The following is a 15,765-nucleotide window of genomic DNA, read 5'->3' on the forward strand; positions in this document are numbered from 1 at the left end:
GAGCAGAGCCGAACGGAGCCGGGCCGAGCCGAGCGAAGCCGGGCGGGCGGAGCCGAGCAGAGCCGAGCGGTTACGAGCGGAGCCGAGCGCCCGCCCCTGCCACCCCTGCCGCCCCGCCCGGCAGGCGGACCCCGGCGCGGCCTGCGCGGCGCGGCGCGGCCCACAGGCGCGGGTGGCATGGCGGCCGCGGCGGCCGGCCCTTAGTGCCGGCGGAGCGGAGGAGCGGCCAGGCGGCCTCATGGAGGACACTTAGGGCCGCCCGGGACGGGAGCGGAGCCGGGTGAGTGCGGGCCCGGCCCGGCCCCGAGGCGCCCCGGCCGGGTGTGTGTGTGGGAGGTGTCGGTTCAGGATCCCCCGCGGCCGTTGGGCCCGGCCCGCCCCCCCCCTCCCCGTGACCGTTGTGCCGGGGTCGCCGCCCCCCGCAGCAGTTGCGGCCCGGGTTCCCCCCTCCCGGTGACCGTTGGGGCCTTCCCCGCGGCCGTTGGTGCCGGGACCCGCCCCCCCCTCGTCCGCTTTCCCCCGCCCGGTGTGCCCCCCCCCCCCCCCCCCGCGGCCGGGGCCGTCCTTCCGTGGCCGCCGGACGGGGCTGTGCGGCCCGTCCAGCTCCGGGGCCGTCGGGCACAGACACCCCCGCGCCCCCCGGGTGTCGGGGCCGGTGCGGTCGGGTCCCCCCCAGGGACGCAGGGTGCCGGGGCACCACGGGCCGGCTGGGCCGTGTCCCCCCCGCCGGGCGGTGTGATGCGGGATCACTGTGTGCGGGTGCTCCCAGCTGCGGGGGGGGTCGGGCTGGTCCCCGCGGGTCCCACCGTTTGGGGGGCTTCGCGGAGCCCTCGAAGCTGCGGTGGGTGAGGGGGGGGTCCCCGTGTGTGGAGTCACCGCCGCGGCAGGTTTTGAGGTGGGAGTCGGGGCTGGGGTGGGGAATGGGGGGTTCTCCCCCTTGTGACCCCCTGTCGCTGTGCAGGGGACTTGGGGGACCTGGGGTGCCAGCGTGGGGAACGCAGCCCCTCGCGGGGTGTGCTGGGCACAGATCAGGGAGGATTACATTTCCCCAGAGGCATTTAAGTGGGGCAGAGCTGCTCCGGCCCCAGCCCCTCTTTGGAGAGGGCCCATTGGGGCCCCTTTGCGACGGTGTCCCCGCGCGGCCGCCCTTGGAGCCCCCTGAGGGCCGGGCCGTGGGGCCGGTCCCGGGGTGACACCGGCAGTGACAACGTGGCCGAGGCGTCCCATAAAGGCTGCGGGTGAAAGGAGAGGAGAGGCGAGGCGAGGACGCTGCTCCTGCCCGGGGCTCTCCCGCCCGTTGTGTACACGGGGAAGGTCACAGGTTCAGGTCTGGTCTGTGAGACTTGGCTGTCCTCCATCTCCCAGCAGCCCTCTTCTTTTATTTTTCCTTTCCTTTTTCCCCCTTTCTGGGAAGGGCCTTGCCCTCAGGGGAGGTGTGAGACACACACGTTCGTGTGGCACGCACTGAAGAGCTCACAGGCCCTTTTTTTCCCCCCACTCCAGAAGAATTGAGGATGCTGGCATCGGGGCAGGCTTTCGGGCTCCGGCATGACGGGGGCTCGCTGCCTTCCTTGCCTGGACATCCTCAGGAAACCAATTTCCACGTTTTGTGCAATGACTCCAGCATCGGATTATGCTGCACATTTCTAGCCCTTTGTTGGCAGTACGCGACCGCACATGCACGGCACTCGAAAAATCCACTCAGCGTATTTTATTGATTAGCTCTTGACCAGAAATAATTTATAATTTATTATTGCGAAGCCGACTCAGTCTCGAAATGAAAATCTTTGCCTTTTTGTGCCCTCGTTCAGCCAGCAAGGGTTTCTTCTCTCCCATGGGGTAGAGCTTGCTGAGGAAGGGCGATGTGCACAGCGCCGGGAGCGCGGCTGTCTCAGTGGTGCAAAAGGACAAGGATTTAATGTTTCACCTAAATTGGCCTTGTGTTCAGGACAGGGGCTGCGAGCCAGTTTGAGCCACCAGAGGAAATGAATTATCAGGCAAGTTGTAATGATCTGTAATTGAGTATGGCCGGTACACGGGGCTGCTTTTCTCTTCTTTCTCCAAGCCGGGTGCTTGGGCTCGGTTTCCAGTGGAGGGTCTGTGTGTTGTGTGTGTGAGTCGCCATTAGGCTGCTCGTCAGCTGGAGGGGCTGCTGCGTACATGTGTGTGTGCGGAGGGGACTCAGTACGGGTGTTATCGCCCAGGTTGCCCTCTGTGTGCCCCCAAAACGATGTTATTTTTGTTGGGGGGGGGGGGCTGCTGTGAGTAAGGGGCGTTCATCCATCTGCAGCCCCATGCCACGGACCATGTGCCAGCTGCAAATCATCTCCTCCCCTGCAGTTGCAAGGTTGCAAAGTCCTCTCGTGCTCGCTGCACCCGACTCGCAGGACAACACAGGCACAGCATCTGCTTCTGCCACCTCCAGAACTGCTTCCTTCTAAATCGTTAGGCCAGCTGAAAACATGCCTTTTTCAGGAGGAAAGGGCCCGCAAAGTGTACAGGCGGGTGAGGGGTTCTCCCGCTGTCTTGGAGCCCCCTAACAGCTTGTGTGTCTTTATTATGGATGAACAAGAAGGAAGGACCAGAGTTGGCTTCGTCTGGTTTACTCTCTTTGAGAACTGGGCCATGTTTGAATTGAGAATCCAAATTTGCCTCCAGATTATATTTACAGTATCTTTTTAATTTGAATTGCATCAATTAAAAGAAACCCAGAAGCTGCCTCATTTTTCTAGCACTTCCCCTGAGACAAAGTTGATGTCCATGAGCCGTGTCCATGCCATAGCGGAGGCTGGAGACCTGTGGATCGTATTCCTGGGGCTCAGCCACGATGGAAAGGTGGTTGGGGACCAGAACTGTATGTCATGCCTGACACTGTGGTTTACTTGGTATCTCCTGTGTGTGTGCTGGCTAAAAATGGGATCTTTCCCTGCTTGTTTGTGGAGGGAGCTGGGCTCTATGTGTTGCTCTTGACCTTGGGTGGGCCGGAAGCAGGGATGCGCCTCGCTGCCATCCTGCTGCACCCTGTGTGGCAGGGCTCCCATTCGGATTAGGGCCTGTGGGCGCTGATGCAATACCAGCCCCAGATGTAATGCAATAAGCCTCTTTGTCCCCTTTATCTGGAGTACTATGTAAATAAGATGGTATTTCTGGTCCCAGGTATGCTGCTCTGGGGATGTGTGGCGGTGGGCGAGTGCAGCTATGCCCTTTGAGTGCTGACACTGGTGCTTCTGGCTGTTTCCCCAGCCGGGGCCAAGGACCTGACGTCACATGCTGGCTCCCCACAGAAAGGAGGTGAAGCTGCAGGTGACCTTGCCAGGGGCTGGTGACAGTTTAACTGTGCTCGGTCACTTGTACACAGGCAGCACAGCAAGCAGGTCGGCCTTGGGTAGTCTGCAGGAGTTGGGGTAGTTTCCCACCAAGTTCAGAAGGAGATCTGTGTTGATCTTTGCAGGCTTGCTGCAGGGTATGGACCCATGTTTCCCAGCCTCTAGGCTGGCCGTGAGAGTCACAGGTCTGTTCCCAAACCTGCCCTGTATTTCTTGGCAGCTGACTGTGGTTGGTGGAGAGATGTTTTGAGAAGCACCAAAGTCCCCGAAGCACCTGGAGGTGGCCTGGGCTGTCCACAGCTCTCCCATGATGTCTCTTCTGCTCCTGGGCACAGCTCAGGTGTGTTGGGCTCTGGGTATGGGCAGAGTGGACTTTGGCCACTTGTTGAGGAAGGTCATCATTTGGATGCTTGTGCTGTGGTGGTAGAGGCCGGAGGGAGGATGATGCCATTGCATGGGAGTGCCTGGCTTCAGCTGCGTTTTGGGGTGTCGGGGGTATGTTGAGGAGCTCATGTGGGTGTGAAGGGCTCTGTAAGATCAAGGGTGCGTAGGTGAGCCGTCTCAGAGCTCGTGGCTGCCCTGGGAGCTCATTGGTGGCCACATATAGCTACAGAGCTGGGGCTTTGGCCACCCCACAGCAGCTGGGCTGCTTGCGGCGGGTTGGCTCAGAAAGGGACGGGGTGCTGCTTGCTTTTAGGGAAGGGAAAAATGCCACTGGGATGTGGCTTCTTTTGCCACACAATTACATTGAAAATGCTTTTTCCTGCTGCTCCTGGAGGATCAGTGCCTTGTGGTGTGATGTGTTTCAGAGGAAGGAGTAAGGTTTTACTCCGACAATCCTACAGTAAAGAAATGAGGGAATGGCTGCCTGTCTGGGAAACTTGCTCTGTGGCTCTAGTTGCTTCTGTAATTTGTGTTTTTTGAATTATATAATTTCTCAAAGGAAGTACCTATTTTCCTGCTGGGTTTTGGTGAAAAATCAGGTTTTGAGATGAAACCAAGAGGTTGCTTTGCTTTTGCTGCAGCTGAGTGTCCTTCACATGCACAAAAATTACTGACGTAGCTGCTTGAGCGTCAGCTCAGATGTTGTGTGAGGGGGGTGTGTGGAGAGAGGGTATGAAAGGCTGCGAGTCCTTTTTTGTGCATGAATAAGGATGATTTCAGGAGAATCTTGATATTTTGTATTTAAACGTTAAATGCTCAACTTCTACAAATCATTTCCGTGTTTATAGTGTGAAAAAAGAAAGGAAAAGGGAAGATAATGTTGTCCCTTTACGCTGCTCCTTTCCCGAGCACGTTGTGGATGCAGGAGGGTTTTGTGGCATTGCATTTTCCCTCTGTGCTGTTTGTGGCCTCCTCGGCCACTCTGCCGAGGGCTGGAACATTGGTACCTGTGTACAGTGCTGCCTCCCGTGTGGTGTCTCATCTCTTTGTGTGGCTGCACCGATTTTGTGATAGCAAAATGTCATCAGTAAATGTTTTTAATAAATTTGAGAGTGTTTTTGATGAATTTGCCAGGCCAAATTTGTTCTTCAGGTGCTTCTGCAGCAGGAGAAGGAGTGGCTCCGGGAGTCAGCTTTGCAGTTCTTAAAGGAGTGAAAATGAGGTGTGTAATGACTTAGCCAATGTTAACCACCCTGAGCTCAACTGAAGAGGTAGAGTCTTGGTAATCTCCAGGAGAATCCCTGCTCCTTCCCCAGAGACTTACTAGCTGATGCCATGGTGAAGTCCCTTATCCTGAAGATTTCCTGTGTATTTTTTATGGGTTTCATGTCTAATCTGTGCCTTTCCCTGTACCTATTGCCACAAGTAATTAAAAGTGAGCTACGACCACCAAAAGCAGCCCTGTAAACTTTGATGCATGGTTCTTGCAGGGTTTATTGTATTCCTTTCCATGCTGGCTAATTCACAAAATTCAGCAATTTGCAATGGGTCATTAGCGTGAATTAGCAACTTTCTGATGTATATCATAGCTCTGCAAATGTGCTTTATTAATCTGTGAAATACACCTATTTATTATCCCTCCCAGGAAATAAAAAAAGGGATTTCTTGGCATGGCACTCGCTCTGCTTGCATTTGTCCCTGTCTGTGTACGCCTCCTCTCCTCCTTTACTTCGCAGCCTGGTTGGGTTTTCCCCCAAGTGTTCCCAGGCTGATGGTTTGACAGCAAGAGAGATTACAGCAGCATCTACAGTCTTCATTCTGCTGCAAATCAGGCCTTCGCTCATGTAGCCAAGGTGCCCTAATTGGTTATTGAATGAAGGGAATTAAAGGCATTAATAGGTGAAGTGGCGGATCCTTCATTTCTGGAGCCGTGGAGAGATGCTTGTCCTCTTCTGAAGCCTGGGAAGTGGCCAAGGCTGCCTGTGTGCTCTTCTAAAAGAAAACAAAGCCCAGCAGCTCTCCCTTCCTTGGGAGCAAGTGAGCATCTGTCCATCCCCTCTGTCTTGCACTGCTGTGTACCCCTCTGCTGCTCAGGGAGGGCTGTGGCTGGGAGGATGCTGTTCAACTGGGCATCACTCTGCCTTTGGATGAAGAAGGCAGAACCGAGACATTGACTTCACCACGGAGCCTCCCTGCATCTGCTGATGCAGCCGATGCTTTTCCTTTCCTGTACTTCCATGGAGTGTGATCCTCATTGGAAGCACATGTGGCTGCAACTGGGAGAGCCTCAGTTTTGGACTGGGATTACCGCAGGACTGAGGGATGGAGCCTCTCCGCCTCTAAAGCCCTGTAAGGGAAGTGTACATACGCATGGCTGGGCCAGAGGTGCCTGCTCTGGATGCCTGCTCCCACCAATGCCAGGAGCTGAGGCTGCTGCCAAGAGTGTGGGTGCCTTTGTGCAGCCCCGCTGATGGTGCTGGGCACAGGGGGAAAGGGCGAGCTCCTTGTTTCCGGCACTTACTCCAGCAGTTATTTATGCCTGTTGGTTGTTGTTGGTCTTCGCCAGCTCTTCTTTCTTCCTGTCTCCGTGACTGATGCTTCAGGGATCTTTCCTGGTCACATCCATCTTGCTGCTTCCTCCCACTGCTGACTCTCTCAGGCTGCTGGCAATCTTCCAGCCTGCACGGGGCTTTATCTGGAATTTGTAAGCCTTTTTTGGTTATTTTTACGTATTCTGTACGCCCTTCTAGATTGTGTGTGAGGACAGGCCACCAATTCAGGTATCTTAAGTCCCTCGTAAATCAGTTCACTTCTGCAAGTGTGTAACCAGAGTGGTTTTTAAATCGCACGGCTGCTCCACTTCCCTGGTGGAAGCCAGCTCTGCTCGAGGGACCGTCAACCCCCGGGTTTGTCCCTGTGGGAAGCATCGTGATGCAGAGCTCGGTGCCAAACTGATTTCCTCAGCTGTCCCATTTGGAGTATTTAATGTTATTTTTGGCAGCAGGCAGCAGCAGCAGCAGCATGGCTGGCTGGGTTCAACAGGAATGGGCTCTGTGTTGGTAGGGGAGCACTGGGGCCATGTCTGGTGCTGCCGGCAGCGCCTGCCCTGAGCCGTAGTGCACCAGCTTGTCTGGCTTGGACTCGCCTGAAGTGCTTGAATCGTGGCAGGTTATCGCATACAGGGTTGCTTCTGCCTTTGCCACCATGCAGCCACCAGCGGCCTGTGTGTCAGCCTTCAGCAGCCAAACCCTGTGGTGGTGCCTCCTCGCTCCCGTGGCACCCACTGGGTGCTGTGTGCTGCAGGGTGGCGGGTGGGGGTCACGGGGCGAGCGGAGATGCAGGTTTTGGGTGAAGATGAGGCTGTGTTACTGTTAAACCATCACATGCACGTCTGGGCGTGGCAATTACATGGTGGTGTGTTCCAGTGTGCAGGCACAATGGTGAGGGGTGAATCCCTGTTGGGATTCCCTAATTCAGGATAGATCTGAGAGCGAGGCTTGCAGGAAGGAAGCTGGCTCTGTTATTTTACCCACTGAATGCTTTTTCTCCCATGCATGTGGGGGTTTTCAGTTCCTCTTTCCCAGCACAGCTGAACATTCAGAGTGCTGGGTACCAGTTTGTGCTTACGGATGTAGATCTGAGTGCTGGGGTTGCTGAGAAAACTCTTGGCTGTTTTCAGCTGTCAGAGATTTTGAAGTCTCTGAGGTCATGCTTGCTGGAAGAATTCTACCCGGTTTTGCATGAGCCAGTGTTCACAGGCACAGCCAAGCCTTAGCCTTGCTGCTCTCTGCTCATCTCTGCAGCAGAGAGACCTGGGAAGGGGTCATGCCTCGCACAGGACAGTGCTGTGAGAGCTCTAATGAAGAGCTGGAGCAACACTCAGCAACCCTTGCTGTGCTTGGTACTCCTGCAAACCTGTCCCGTGCTTGGCAGGAGGTCTGTGCATGCAGGCGAGCTGCTGGACTTAGAGGGCAGCTATGAAGGGGGTGAAGGCTCTCTCTTCACAAGGAGCCCCAGGGGGAAGTCAGGGGGCAGAGGATACAGGTTGCACTGAGAGCAGTTTCATCTCAATGTAAGAAAGAAATGTTTGCAGTGAGAACAACCATTCACTGGAACAGCCTCCTCAGGGGCACGGCAGAGTGCTGGAGGTTCTCAAGATGTGACTGGGCAGGACAGTGGATGGTCTCACCAGGGCTCCCTTTCCCACGAAAGGCTGGACCAGGTGACCTTTCAGGGTCCCTTCCAACCTGGTCTGCTCTACATTCTGTGACTTGAGTCGTGTTGACACGTATGTTCACGCCTGTGTGTAATGGTGGTGCTTGCTCAGCTTCCTACTGGAAAAGTAACTCCAGTAGGCAGATGTGCTGAGGTGACATTTGCCTTCTGTCCTTGGGAACAGAATGAAGTGTGGTGCCTTCCTGTAGGTCTGTAGGTGTTGATGGTCCTCCTGCTTGAGCTGAGGACCCTGCCCTTGAGTGATGTTTCTCTCACCATTAGTTTTCTTGAAATCTGGAGCTCTGGACTTGTGTTTTGGCAGAGAAAACGGAGCCGTGCTTTATTCAGTACAGAGGTTGGAGCTTGAAAAAAATGCAAGGGTTGAGAGGCTTCAAAAATCAAATCATTGTAAATCTGAAGAGCTGTGGGGTCCTGAGGCATGAACAAATGAGAAACTGGGACTTTGGTGATGACACTTCCAAGAGTGTTGGGAGGATTAAAGAGGAACTTGTTCCAATTTTCCACATTTTGTGGTATAAAGGAAGGGCTGAAATGTTTCCTCCTTTTTGTGAGCCTTGTGTGTCAGTGATGGGTTTGGATGTTGAGGGAAGTAAGGGGTTCTGGCGAGGACAACTTTGCTGTCGAGCTGTGTTCAAGTATGTTGGGTTTTCAGGTGTAGAATGAGTTTCTCAATGCCTATTTGGTATCGAGGTGAAAGGAGTGTCAGTAAGAAGCAAGCACGGAGTGTTAGCTAATCTGTTGAAGCACGTTCCTCAGACACAGCCGAGCTGAGATCTGCTCTCATCTTGTATCTACAGTTTTGGTGAACTTTGCATGCCACGGCCTTGCTGGGTGTTGCTGTAAAGATTGTGTTTGAAGGTCATGAGCACATGGGGGTAGACGTGAGATTGAGTTTTGATCTGAGCTGCATCTTTTGACTGATGAGGAATGTGAGGTTGACGCTTGCGTGTGTATTTGGTAACAAGTGGTTGTAGTGGCTGATAAATCTGGTAAATCCAGGTAGGGTGACTGACTGCCTGGCCACCCCTGCATGAAAAAGGATTTTGCGCACCTCTCCCATCTTCCTCCATAGAATCATAGAATGGTTTGGGTTGGAAAGCACCTTAAGATATCCAGTTCTAACCCCCTGTCATGGGCAGGGACACCTTCCACTAGAGCAGCTTGCTCCAAGCCCCTGTGTCCAACCTGGCCTTGAACACTGCCAGGGATGGGGCAGCCACAGCTTCTCTGGGCACCCTGTGCCAGCGCCTCAGCACCCTCACAGGGAAGAGCTTCTGCCTAATGTCTAACCTGAACTTCCCCTGTTTCAGTTTGAGCCCATCTCCCCTTGTCCTGTCACTACAGTCCCTAATGAAGAGTCCCTCCCCAGCATCCTTATAGCCCCCTTCAGATACTGGAAGGCTGCTCTGAGGTCTCCACGCAGCTTCTCTTCTCCAGGCTGAACAGCCCCAATGTTCTCAGCCTGCCTTCATACAGGAGGTGCTCCAGTCCCTGATCATCCTCGTGGCCTCCTCTGGACTTGCTCCAACAGCTCCATGGCCTTCTTATGTTGACACCAGAACTGCACACATTGCTGCAAGCAGGGTCTCATGAGAGCAGAGTTAGGGGGGCAGGATCACCTCCCTGGCCTGCTGCTCAGGCTGGATCATGCTGGTCCCTCTCCAGCCTCTTCCAGTGACCTCGTCTGTCCTGCTTTTGGAATGCCTGCACTGAAATATTTCAGGCTTTTCTCAAGAATGCCAACAAATGACTCACGGCTCGAGCGCTGCCCCGTGTCAGGTTCATCCCCAGTGTCAAGGCTCAGCCTATGGAAACTTGGGAGTCCCGGCTCAAGTTTGTGGCGCCGGGCTGCGCTCCGCCGCGGTGCATGCTGGAAGCTGTAGTCCTGGCGGGGTGCACCTCCATATTAAAAAAAGCAGGGTGGCTCCATTTTATTCAAATTGGGCTCCGCCGTCTCCCGCTGGCAGCGTGCCGGCGCCGTCCTGCTCGGCCCCGGGAGCCACCGGAGCTCTCCCGGCATCTTGTGCGAGCGGGAGGCGGGAGCGCGGCTCCTCCATTCACATCTCGCTGGATTCCACATGGAACAGCTTGTTTGGAAGCCCTGTGCCTCTGCGTGTTTTGCAACAGCTCGGCCTCCCGCCGGGGGGAGGCGGTGGGGGGATCCTGCCCCCGTTGGGTGGCAGTTCTGGAGGGTGTCATGGTAAATCTCCTTTGTCTGCTAACGGCTTGACTGATGTATGGGGTAGAGCAGACCCTCCTCCCCTGTGCCATTTCTTGAGCTGAAAGCAGCAAGTGAGTGAGGAAGCTCCTTTGTGCAGATTTCTCCGTCTCCTCCCGTGCGTGCCAGCTGGCTCGCGTTCAACATCTCTCTTTTCTCTCCCCCATCTCTGGAGAGAGGGGGCGGGGAAAGAGAGGAACATCTTAAAAAGAAATCTGCAGAAAAGACATGGGAGTTACTTAACAAAAATCCAACCCAAACAAGCCCAGCTGGGGGATTATAAATGCGGCGGTAGGAGCCGAGCGGGGAGCGGGAGCAGCAGCGCGGCCCCCCCGCCCCGGCCTGCTTTAGTCGGGAAAGGAAACAAAAAGGGATGTCGTGGGGAGGCAGCAGGTTGGGGGACGGGCCCCGCTGCTGCGGCCCCTCGTGCCACGGCTCCTGGGGAGCCCTTCGGGGTCTCGGCAAGTGGTGGGGGCCAGCAGCTCTTCCATGGGTCTCTGCCTCAGCGGCCTTTGCCTCCCCGGGGAAGGGAGCGGAAGGGTCTGTTTGCTTCCACGGTTGCTCCAGAGCATCTTACTGAAACCCTCTGCTCCCTGCCTTGTGCCCCGCCAGAGGAAATGCTGCATCCTGGAGATTCCTCCCCCCCCCCCCATCGTCTTCACTGCTCCTTCTTGCGGGCATTCCTGAAAGTTAATCAGGGTGAAAATTGCAGTCGGTCATGTCTGGAAGCCACCAGAGGCTGATCCTGGAGCGCTGCAGGCTGGAGCACATGGGTATGAGACAGGCTCCCTGCGTGTGGGCTGCTTGCTGCCAGAAGAGCTTTCTTCTGCAGCTCGTTGCCCTTGGGCGTTCAGTCCTGCCCCAGTTTGGTTTCTTGGCCTGCAGTACCCGGCAGGAAAGGCTGGGGCGGTGCGGGCTCGGTGGGTTCAGTGCCCAGCATCCTGCACATGCTTTAGCACAAAGAGCCGCGGGCTCGTGCGGTTTCCTCGCTCCCTTTCGAAGGTGAGCTCTTCTGTTTGAATAGCTTTCTCTAGGTGTGTTTGCAGTTCCAAAGTGAACTTTCAGGTTTGTCTCTTAATATGCTTGGCTCCATCCCAGCCCCTAGATGCGGATTGTAGAGGTCTCGGCACCTAATGGAGCTGAATTATTCATGTCTGGTGCTGTGTGTGTGCAGCATTCCCAAGCAGAAAGCTGTCTCCTTGTAGGATCTGCGCTCCAGGACTGCTCTTAAAATGCTTTGTTGGCAGGTCTCCAGGCCAACAAGTGAGCACATGCTTTTCATGTAGCGCGGGGATCAATCCTGCCGTGGCAGGAGGTAAGGGGAAGGATGCGTTTAGAGCTGAATCAATCTCCTCAGTCTGTTCTCTGAGATGCTGTGACTTGTGGTGGTATTACCCCCACCTGGGAGGGGAACGGGGAGGATCTGGACGGCACCCGGCACTTTTCCAGCTTGGGCAAACCAGGTGGTGGAAAAGAGACCTCCTTCTCTGGGCCATGGGGCTGTGGTAGCCAGGGGTCCTCATCCACTCAAAATCACAGTGACATGGCAGGCCCCTGTGGGGGTCTTGCTTGGATGAGGGACCCAAAATACTCCTCTGGCTGCAGAGATTGAGCCTGCAAGAGTGGCTCTTTGGAGAAATGGGGAATCGGGATGGGAGTTTGAGGGAGGGGGGTTTGTGCTGTAGAGCCCTGTGCAGTGGATGATGTGATGATGTTCAGGGACACACACACACACACACACACACACACCCGATTGTGTATCAGGTCCCACCTTCAGGCCCAGGCTGGAAAGGGCCTGTTCCTGCCCTGGTCCCTCAGCAGCTGCACCTCGTGAGCTCCCTGCCCCACTCTGGCTCGATGTGCCTTTCCTCCACTTGCAAATCCAGCGTGTTCTCGTCTGTCCTGTTTGCGGTTCCCTTCCCTCTGCATTAGCTGAGCCGGAGCTCCCTCAACGCCTCGTCTGTAGGGTGGATGTTTTTTCTCTTCTTGTTTTTGAGCCCTTTGATTGTTCCTGGCTCTCTAATCACCAGAGACCCAGCGGCCTTCTGGGCTCCTTCTTCCTTTTGTTGTGGTAGGAATTGGCAAACGCTGCTGCTCTTTGCATAGTTCCAGACCCGAGTCCCGCTCATCTGCTCTCCTTATTTCATGTATATATAAATATTACTTACGTATATGTGCATGTATATATGCACACGTACAGCAAGGTGAGCTCCCTGTGTGAGCTGGGAGCCATCCAAACTGGCGTCAAGGAGGTGCTGTGCCTGTTGCAACACAACCCTGTGGGTTGTCTGTCATCCTGCTGTGACTGTGAGGCCGGTTTGTCCCCCTGCTCTGAGCTGGCTGTGGCCCTTGGCATGCTCCAGCCCTGGGTGGACAGCTCTTGGAGATGGAGCCTGAGCCTCATCCCATGTGTTGGTCCAGTGCCATGTCCCCAAGCCCAGTCCAGCAGGGTTGTAGCTGGATGCTGTGTCACAGCTTTTGGCCAGGAAGGGGCTGTTAGCAGATAAAAATTGGGTTCATCCACCTTGTTCCCAGCTCTGCCCCCCTGGACAAAGGAATCAGAGTGGATCCATGACACAAAGGGAGCTGGCTGTGCACCAGCCACAGAGGTCTGTGCCGTGCGGCAATGAGATGGTCACTGCTGGTTCCTGGCCCCATCTGTGGTTTGGAGGGAGGCTCTGGAGGGCAGGTTGGGTTGGATGCCCTGGCTTGGGGCTGGGGAGCAAGTGCTGGGGCAGGAGGAGGTGACGATAGAAACCTCCAGGGTGGCTTTGGGAAGCTGTTAGTGATACCGGTGCGCAAAGTGATCTCCTGATTCGGCACTTTCTCTGCCACTGAAATGAGAGGTCAGTGCTTTTCATTTCCAGCTTGATGCTAGCCCCTAGCTCCTGGGGTTAAAAATCTCCGTAATGACCTGTCAGAGAGCAGATTATTAGCTATACGGAGCCGAGGATGCTGTGGGGAGCAGATGGAAAAAGGTCTGGCTGTGGCAGCCTGTCTGATGAAAGAATCCCTGGCATTTCTACAGTGTTTGCATCTCTGGAAACGCACCGTGAAGCTGCTTTCCAGGCTCCTGCCTGCTGGGTTTGAAGAAATTTGTGCCTATGTGGAGTTTTTTTTTCTTGTTTTTCCTTCTCATTTCTTTTTAAGTCGCCTGTTTTTTGAAGTGTTGCTCATAAATAGTACTGGGAGCAGGCAGGCCTGGAGCTTGTTGGGGAAAAGTGGAATGGTGCTGGTGGAGAGGAGCTGCATCCAAATGGGTGCTCAAGGAGTTCTTAAGCGATCTGGAAAGCAGGTGGCTGGGGCCAAGGACCTGGGGCCAAGGACCTGGCTGGGTGGCTGCTGGGGAGAAGCTGTTTCATGTGTTAATTGTGTCTCAGTGTAATTGCCAGGAGTGAATCCCAGTGAGGGCTCTGGTGTTTCCAGGTTGTGTGTGGGTGTCTGTTTTTTTTTCCTCCCTTATTGCCTTGGGGAAGTCGGGAGTAGAACTTTTGGGCTCTTTGGGGTCTGCCATGGCGCAGGCAGGTAGGGCTGATCCCCCTCTTCCCAGTTAAGACCAGTACTTGTGCAGCTGTGTCTCTGTCTCCCATCATTCGAAGCCAGCAGGCTCATCGTGCTGAAGGTGACAGTAGTTTAATGTCCCAAAACCAGAGCAGTGTTGTGCTGCTTGGAGCCGTGGAATGGAAAGCCTGCACTTCCTGCTGCGGTTCGGCCTTCAGCGGATGCTCGATGTGTCCCAAGTGTCACAGGTGCTTGAAAACTTGGGATTTATTTCCCACTGAGGCACTTGACTTCCCTGGCAAGTGGCTCTGGTCTGGACAGGAGCCCTCCCCCTGAGTGGCATCAGCAGGAGAGGAATCAATCCTCCCTCCCAGGGGCAGCGCTCGATAATTCAGAGAGAAATGGTGAGCAGGGAAACGTGTGAGTAATGTCTTGTGGAGCCGAGAGCTGTGACCTGCCAGGGCTGGTATTGATCGAGGGACCAGTGCCAGATGGCTGCTGCTGCTGCAGGGATGGCTGAGGAGCAGCCCCAGCCCGGGGGGTGTGGGCAGCAGGAGGATGTTGCCTCGTGCTGTGTGATGGGGATTTGGGAGGTTGGGGGCTTTCCCCCTGCCCAGGACTGCTTCTGCCTGCACTTGTGGCTCTTCTGACCTTCAGATCTGTCTGTCTGGGCATTTCTTGTGTAACCCTGTTCTCTTTGTTCTCCTTTCCAGCAGCGATGCCGTCACCTGGGCAGACCCAGACCACTGGAAGCCCCCCAAGGACGTAGGTGACCCCCAGGGTGTGGAGGCAGGGAAGAACCTTGAACTGTGAGGGGCTGTTAACTCTAAGATGTCCTTGAGCAGCGGAGCTTCCGGAGGGAAAGGAATTGATGCGAACCCGGTTGAGACGTACGACAGCGGGGATGAGTGGGACATTGGCGTAGGGAATCTCATCATTGACCTGGACGCTGATTTGGAGAAGGATCAGCAGAAATTGGAAATGTCGGGCTCCAAAGAGGTGGGGCTCCCGGCACCCAACGCGGTGGCGACCCTGCCGGATAACATCAAGTTTGTGAGCCCGGTGCCGGGCCCGCAGGGCAAGGAAGGCAAATCCAAGTCGAAAAGGAGCAAGACTGGCAAGGACAGTGGCAAGCCAGCCCCAGGGACTTCCTTATTCACTCCCAGCGAGGGAGCTGGTGGCAAGAAGGAGGCTCAAGGGCGCGCTGGGGATGGTGCGAACTCGGGCAGCTTGGTGCCTGCCGTCACCCCAAAGGGCTCAGAGAAATCGGCCAAGGCATCTCGCAGCGTGGCCGGCTCCAAGAAGGAGAAGGAGGGCGGCTCGTCCAAAAGCAAGAAGGAAAGGAGTGAAGGTGCAGGGGCTGCATCGGAGAAGGAGCCCAGCGTGCTGCAGCCCCTGGCCCTGGCAGTGAGGGTGGGACAGTATGATGGGGGCCAGGGGACAGAGCCTGCTGCTGCCGAGCAGCTTGGGAGTATAGCTATTGACACGGGAGCTGCACTCAATCCCTTGGGAGTTAAGTCGGAGCTGGAGGATGGGGAAAGCGAGTGCCGACAGCTGAAAAAGGTGAAGTCGGAGAAGGTAAGAGAGGTGTTGGGGTGTGGGTGGAGACGACGCTGCTGCTTGACTCTGATGGTCACTCCTGTGCTGGGACGTGCTGCTGCGGAACTTGCAGCAGGACCACACGTGTCTTGTGCTGTTGGGGGCCAGCCCTGACGTATGGCTGGTGCCTCCCGGTTCTGGTGTGAAGATGGTTTGGCTGGTGGTCTGGATGTGGCGATGGGAGGGCACTGGTCAAGCTTTGCACCAGCAAACAGCCTGCAGCCACCGTGCGTCAGGGCACCAGCCTGCCCTACCCTCGGGGATTTGGTTTCTTCAGTGCTGTGTCTGTGCCAAGCAGGTCCGAGCCTGTTCAGCTCCTGTGGGAGGAACCTGGGTTAATATGAAGGTGATGTCCTAGTCACCTGCCTGCTGCAGCTCCTGATGGGACAGGGCCGTGTCTGTTGGCCACCATGCTCTGCTTCCTGGTGTCTTTAACTCCTGTGTGAAAGCTCCCTGCAGCTCCTGGGGGAGTTTATTTCTCTGTGGTTGCATCATTTGCAG

General features: G+C 55.6%; 1 protein-coding gene across 4 annotated transcripts in view; it reads left to right on the top strand.

Moving 5' to 3' along the window:
• The first annotated feature begins 96 nt into the window (after positions 1–96).
• The window catches only part of ZNF609 (zinc finger protein 609), a 68,153-nt gene continuing 52,484 nt past the window's right edge, over positions 97–15,765 (top strand). Inside the window, exons 1-2 of one of the 4 annotated variants that reach the window (XM_062625748.1) lie at positions 98–280; positions 14,379–15,243. In XM_062625748.1, coding sequence (XP_062481732.1) covers positions 14,497–15,243 — 747 coding nt within the window. In that variant the 5' untranslated portion in view covers positions 98–280; positions 14,379–14,496. Of the gene's footprint in view, positions 281–14,378; positions 15,244–15,765 lie in introns of all 4 variants that reach the window. The other 3 variants (XM_062625749.1, XM_062625750.1, XM_062625752.1) reach the window with 3 other exon arrangements.

This window comes from Pezoporus occidentalis, unplaced genomic scaffold (assembly GCF_034315485.1).
Source record: "Pezoporus occidentalis ecotype Australia unplaced genomic scaffold, CSIRO_AGI_Poc_V1 ctg282, whole genome shotgun sequence".
NCBI classification, from domain to species: Eukaryota; Metazoa; Chordata; class Aves; order Psittaciformes; family Psittacidae; genus Pezoporus; species Pezoporus occidentalis.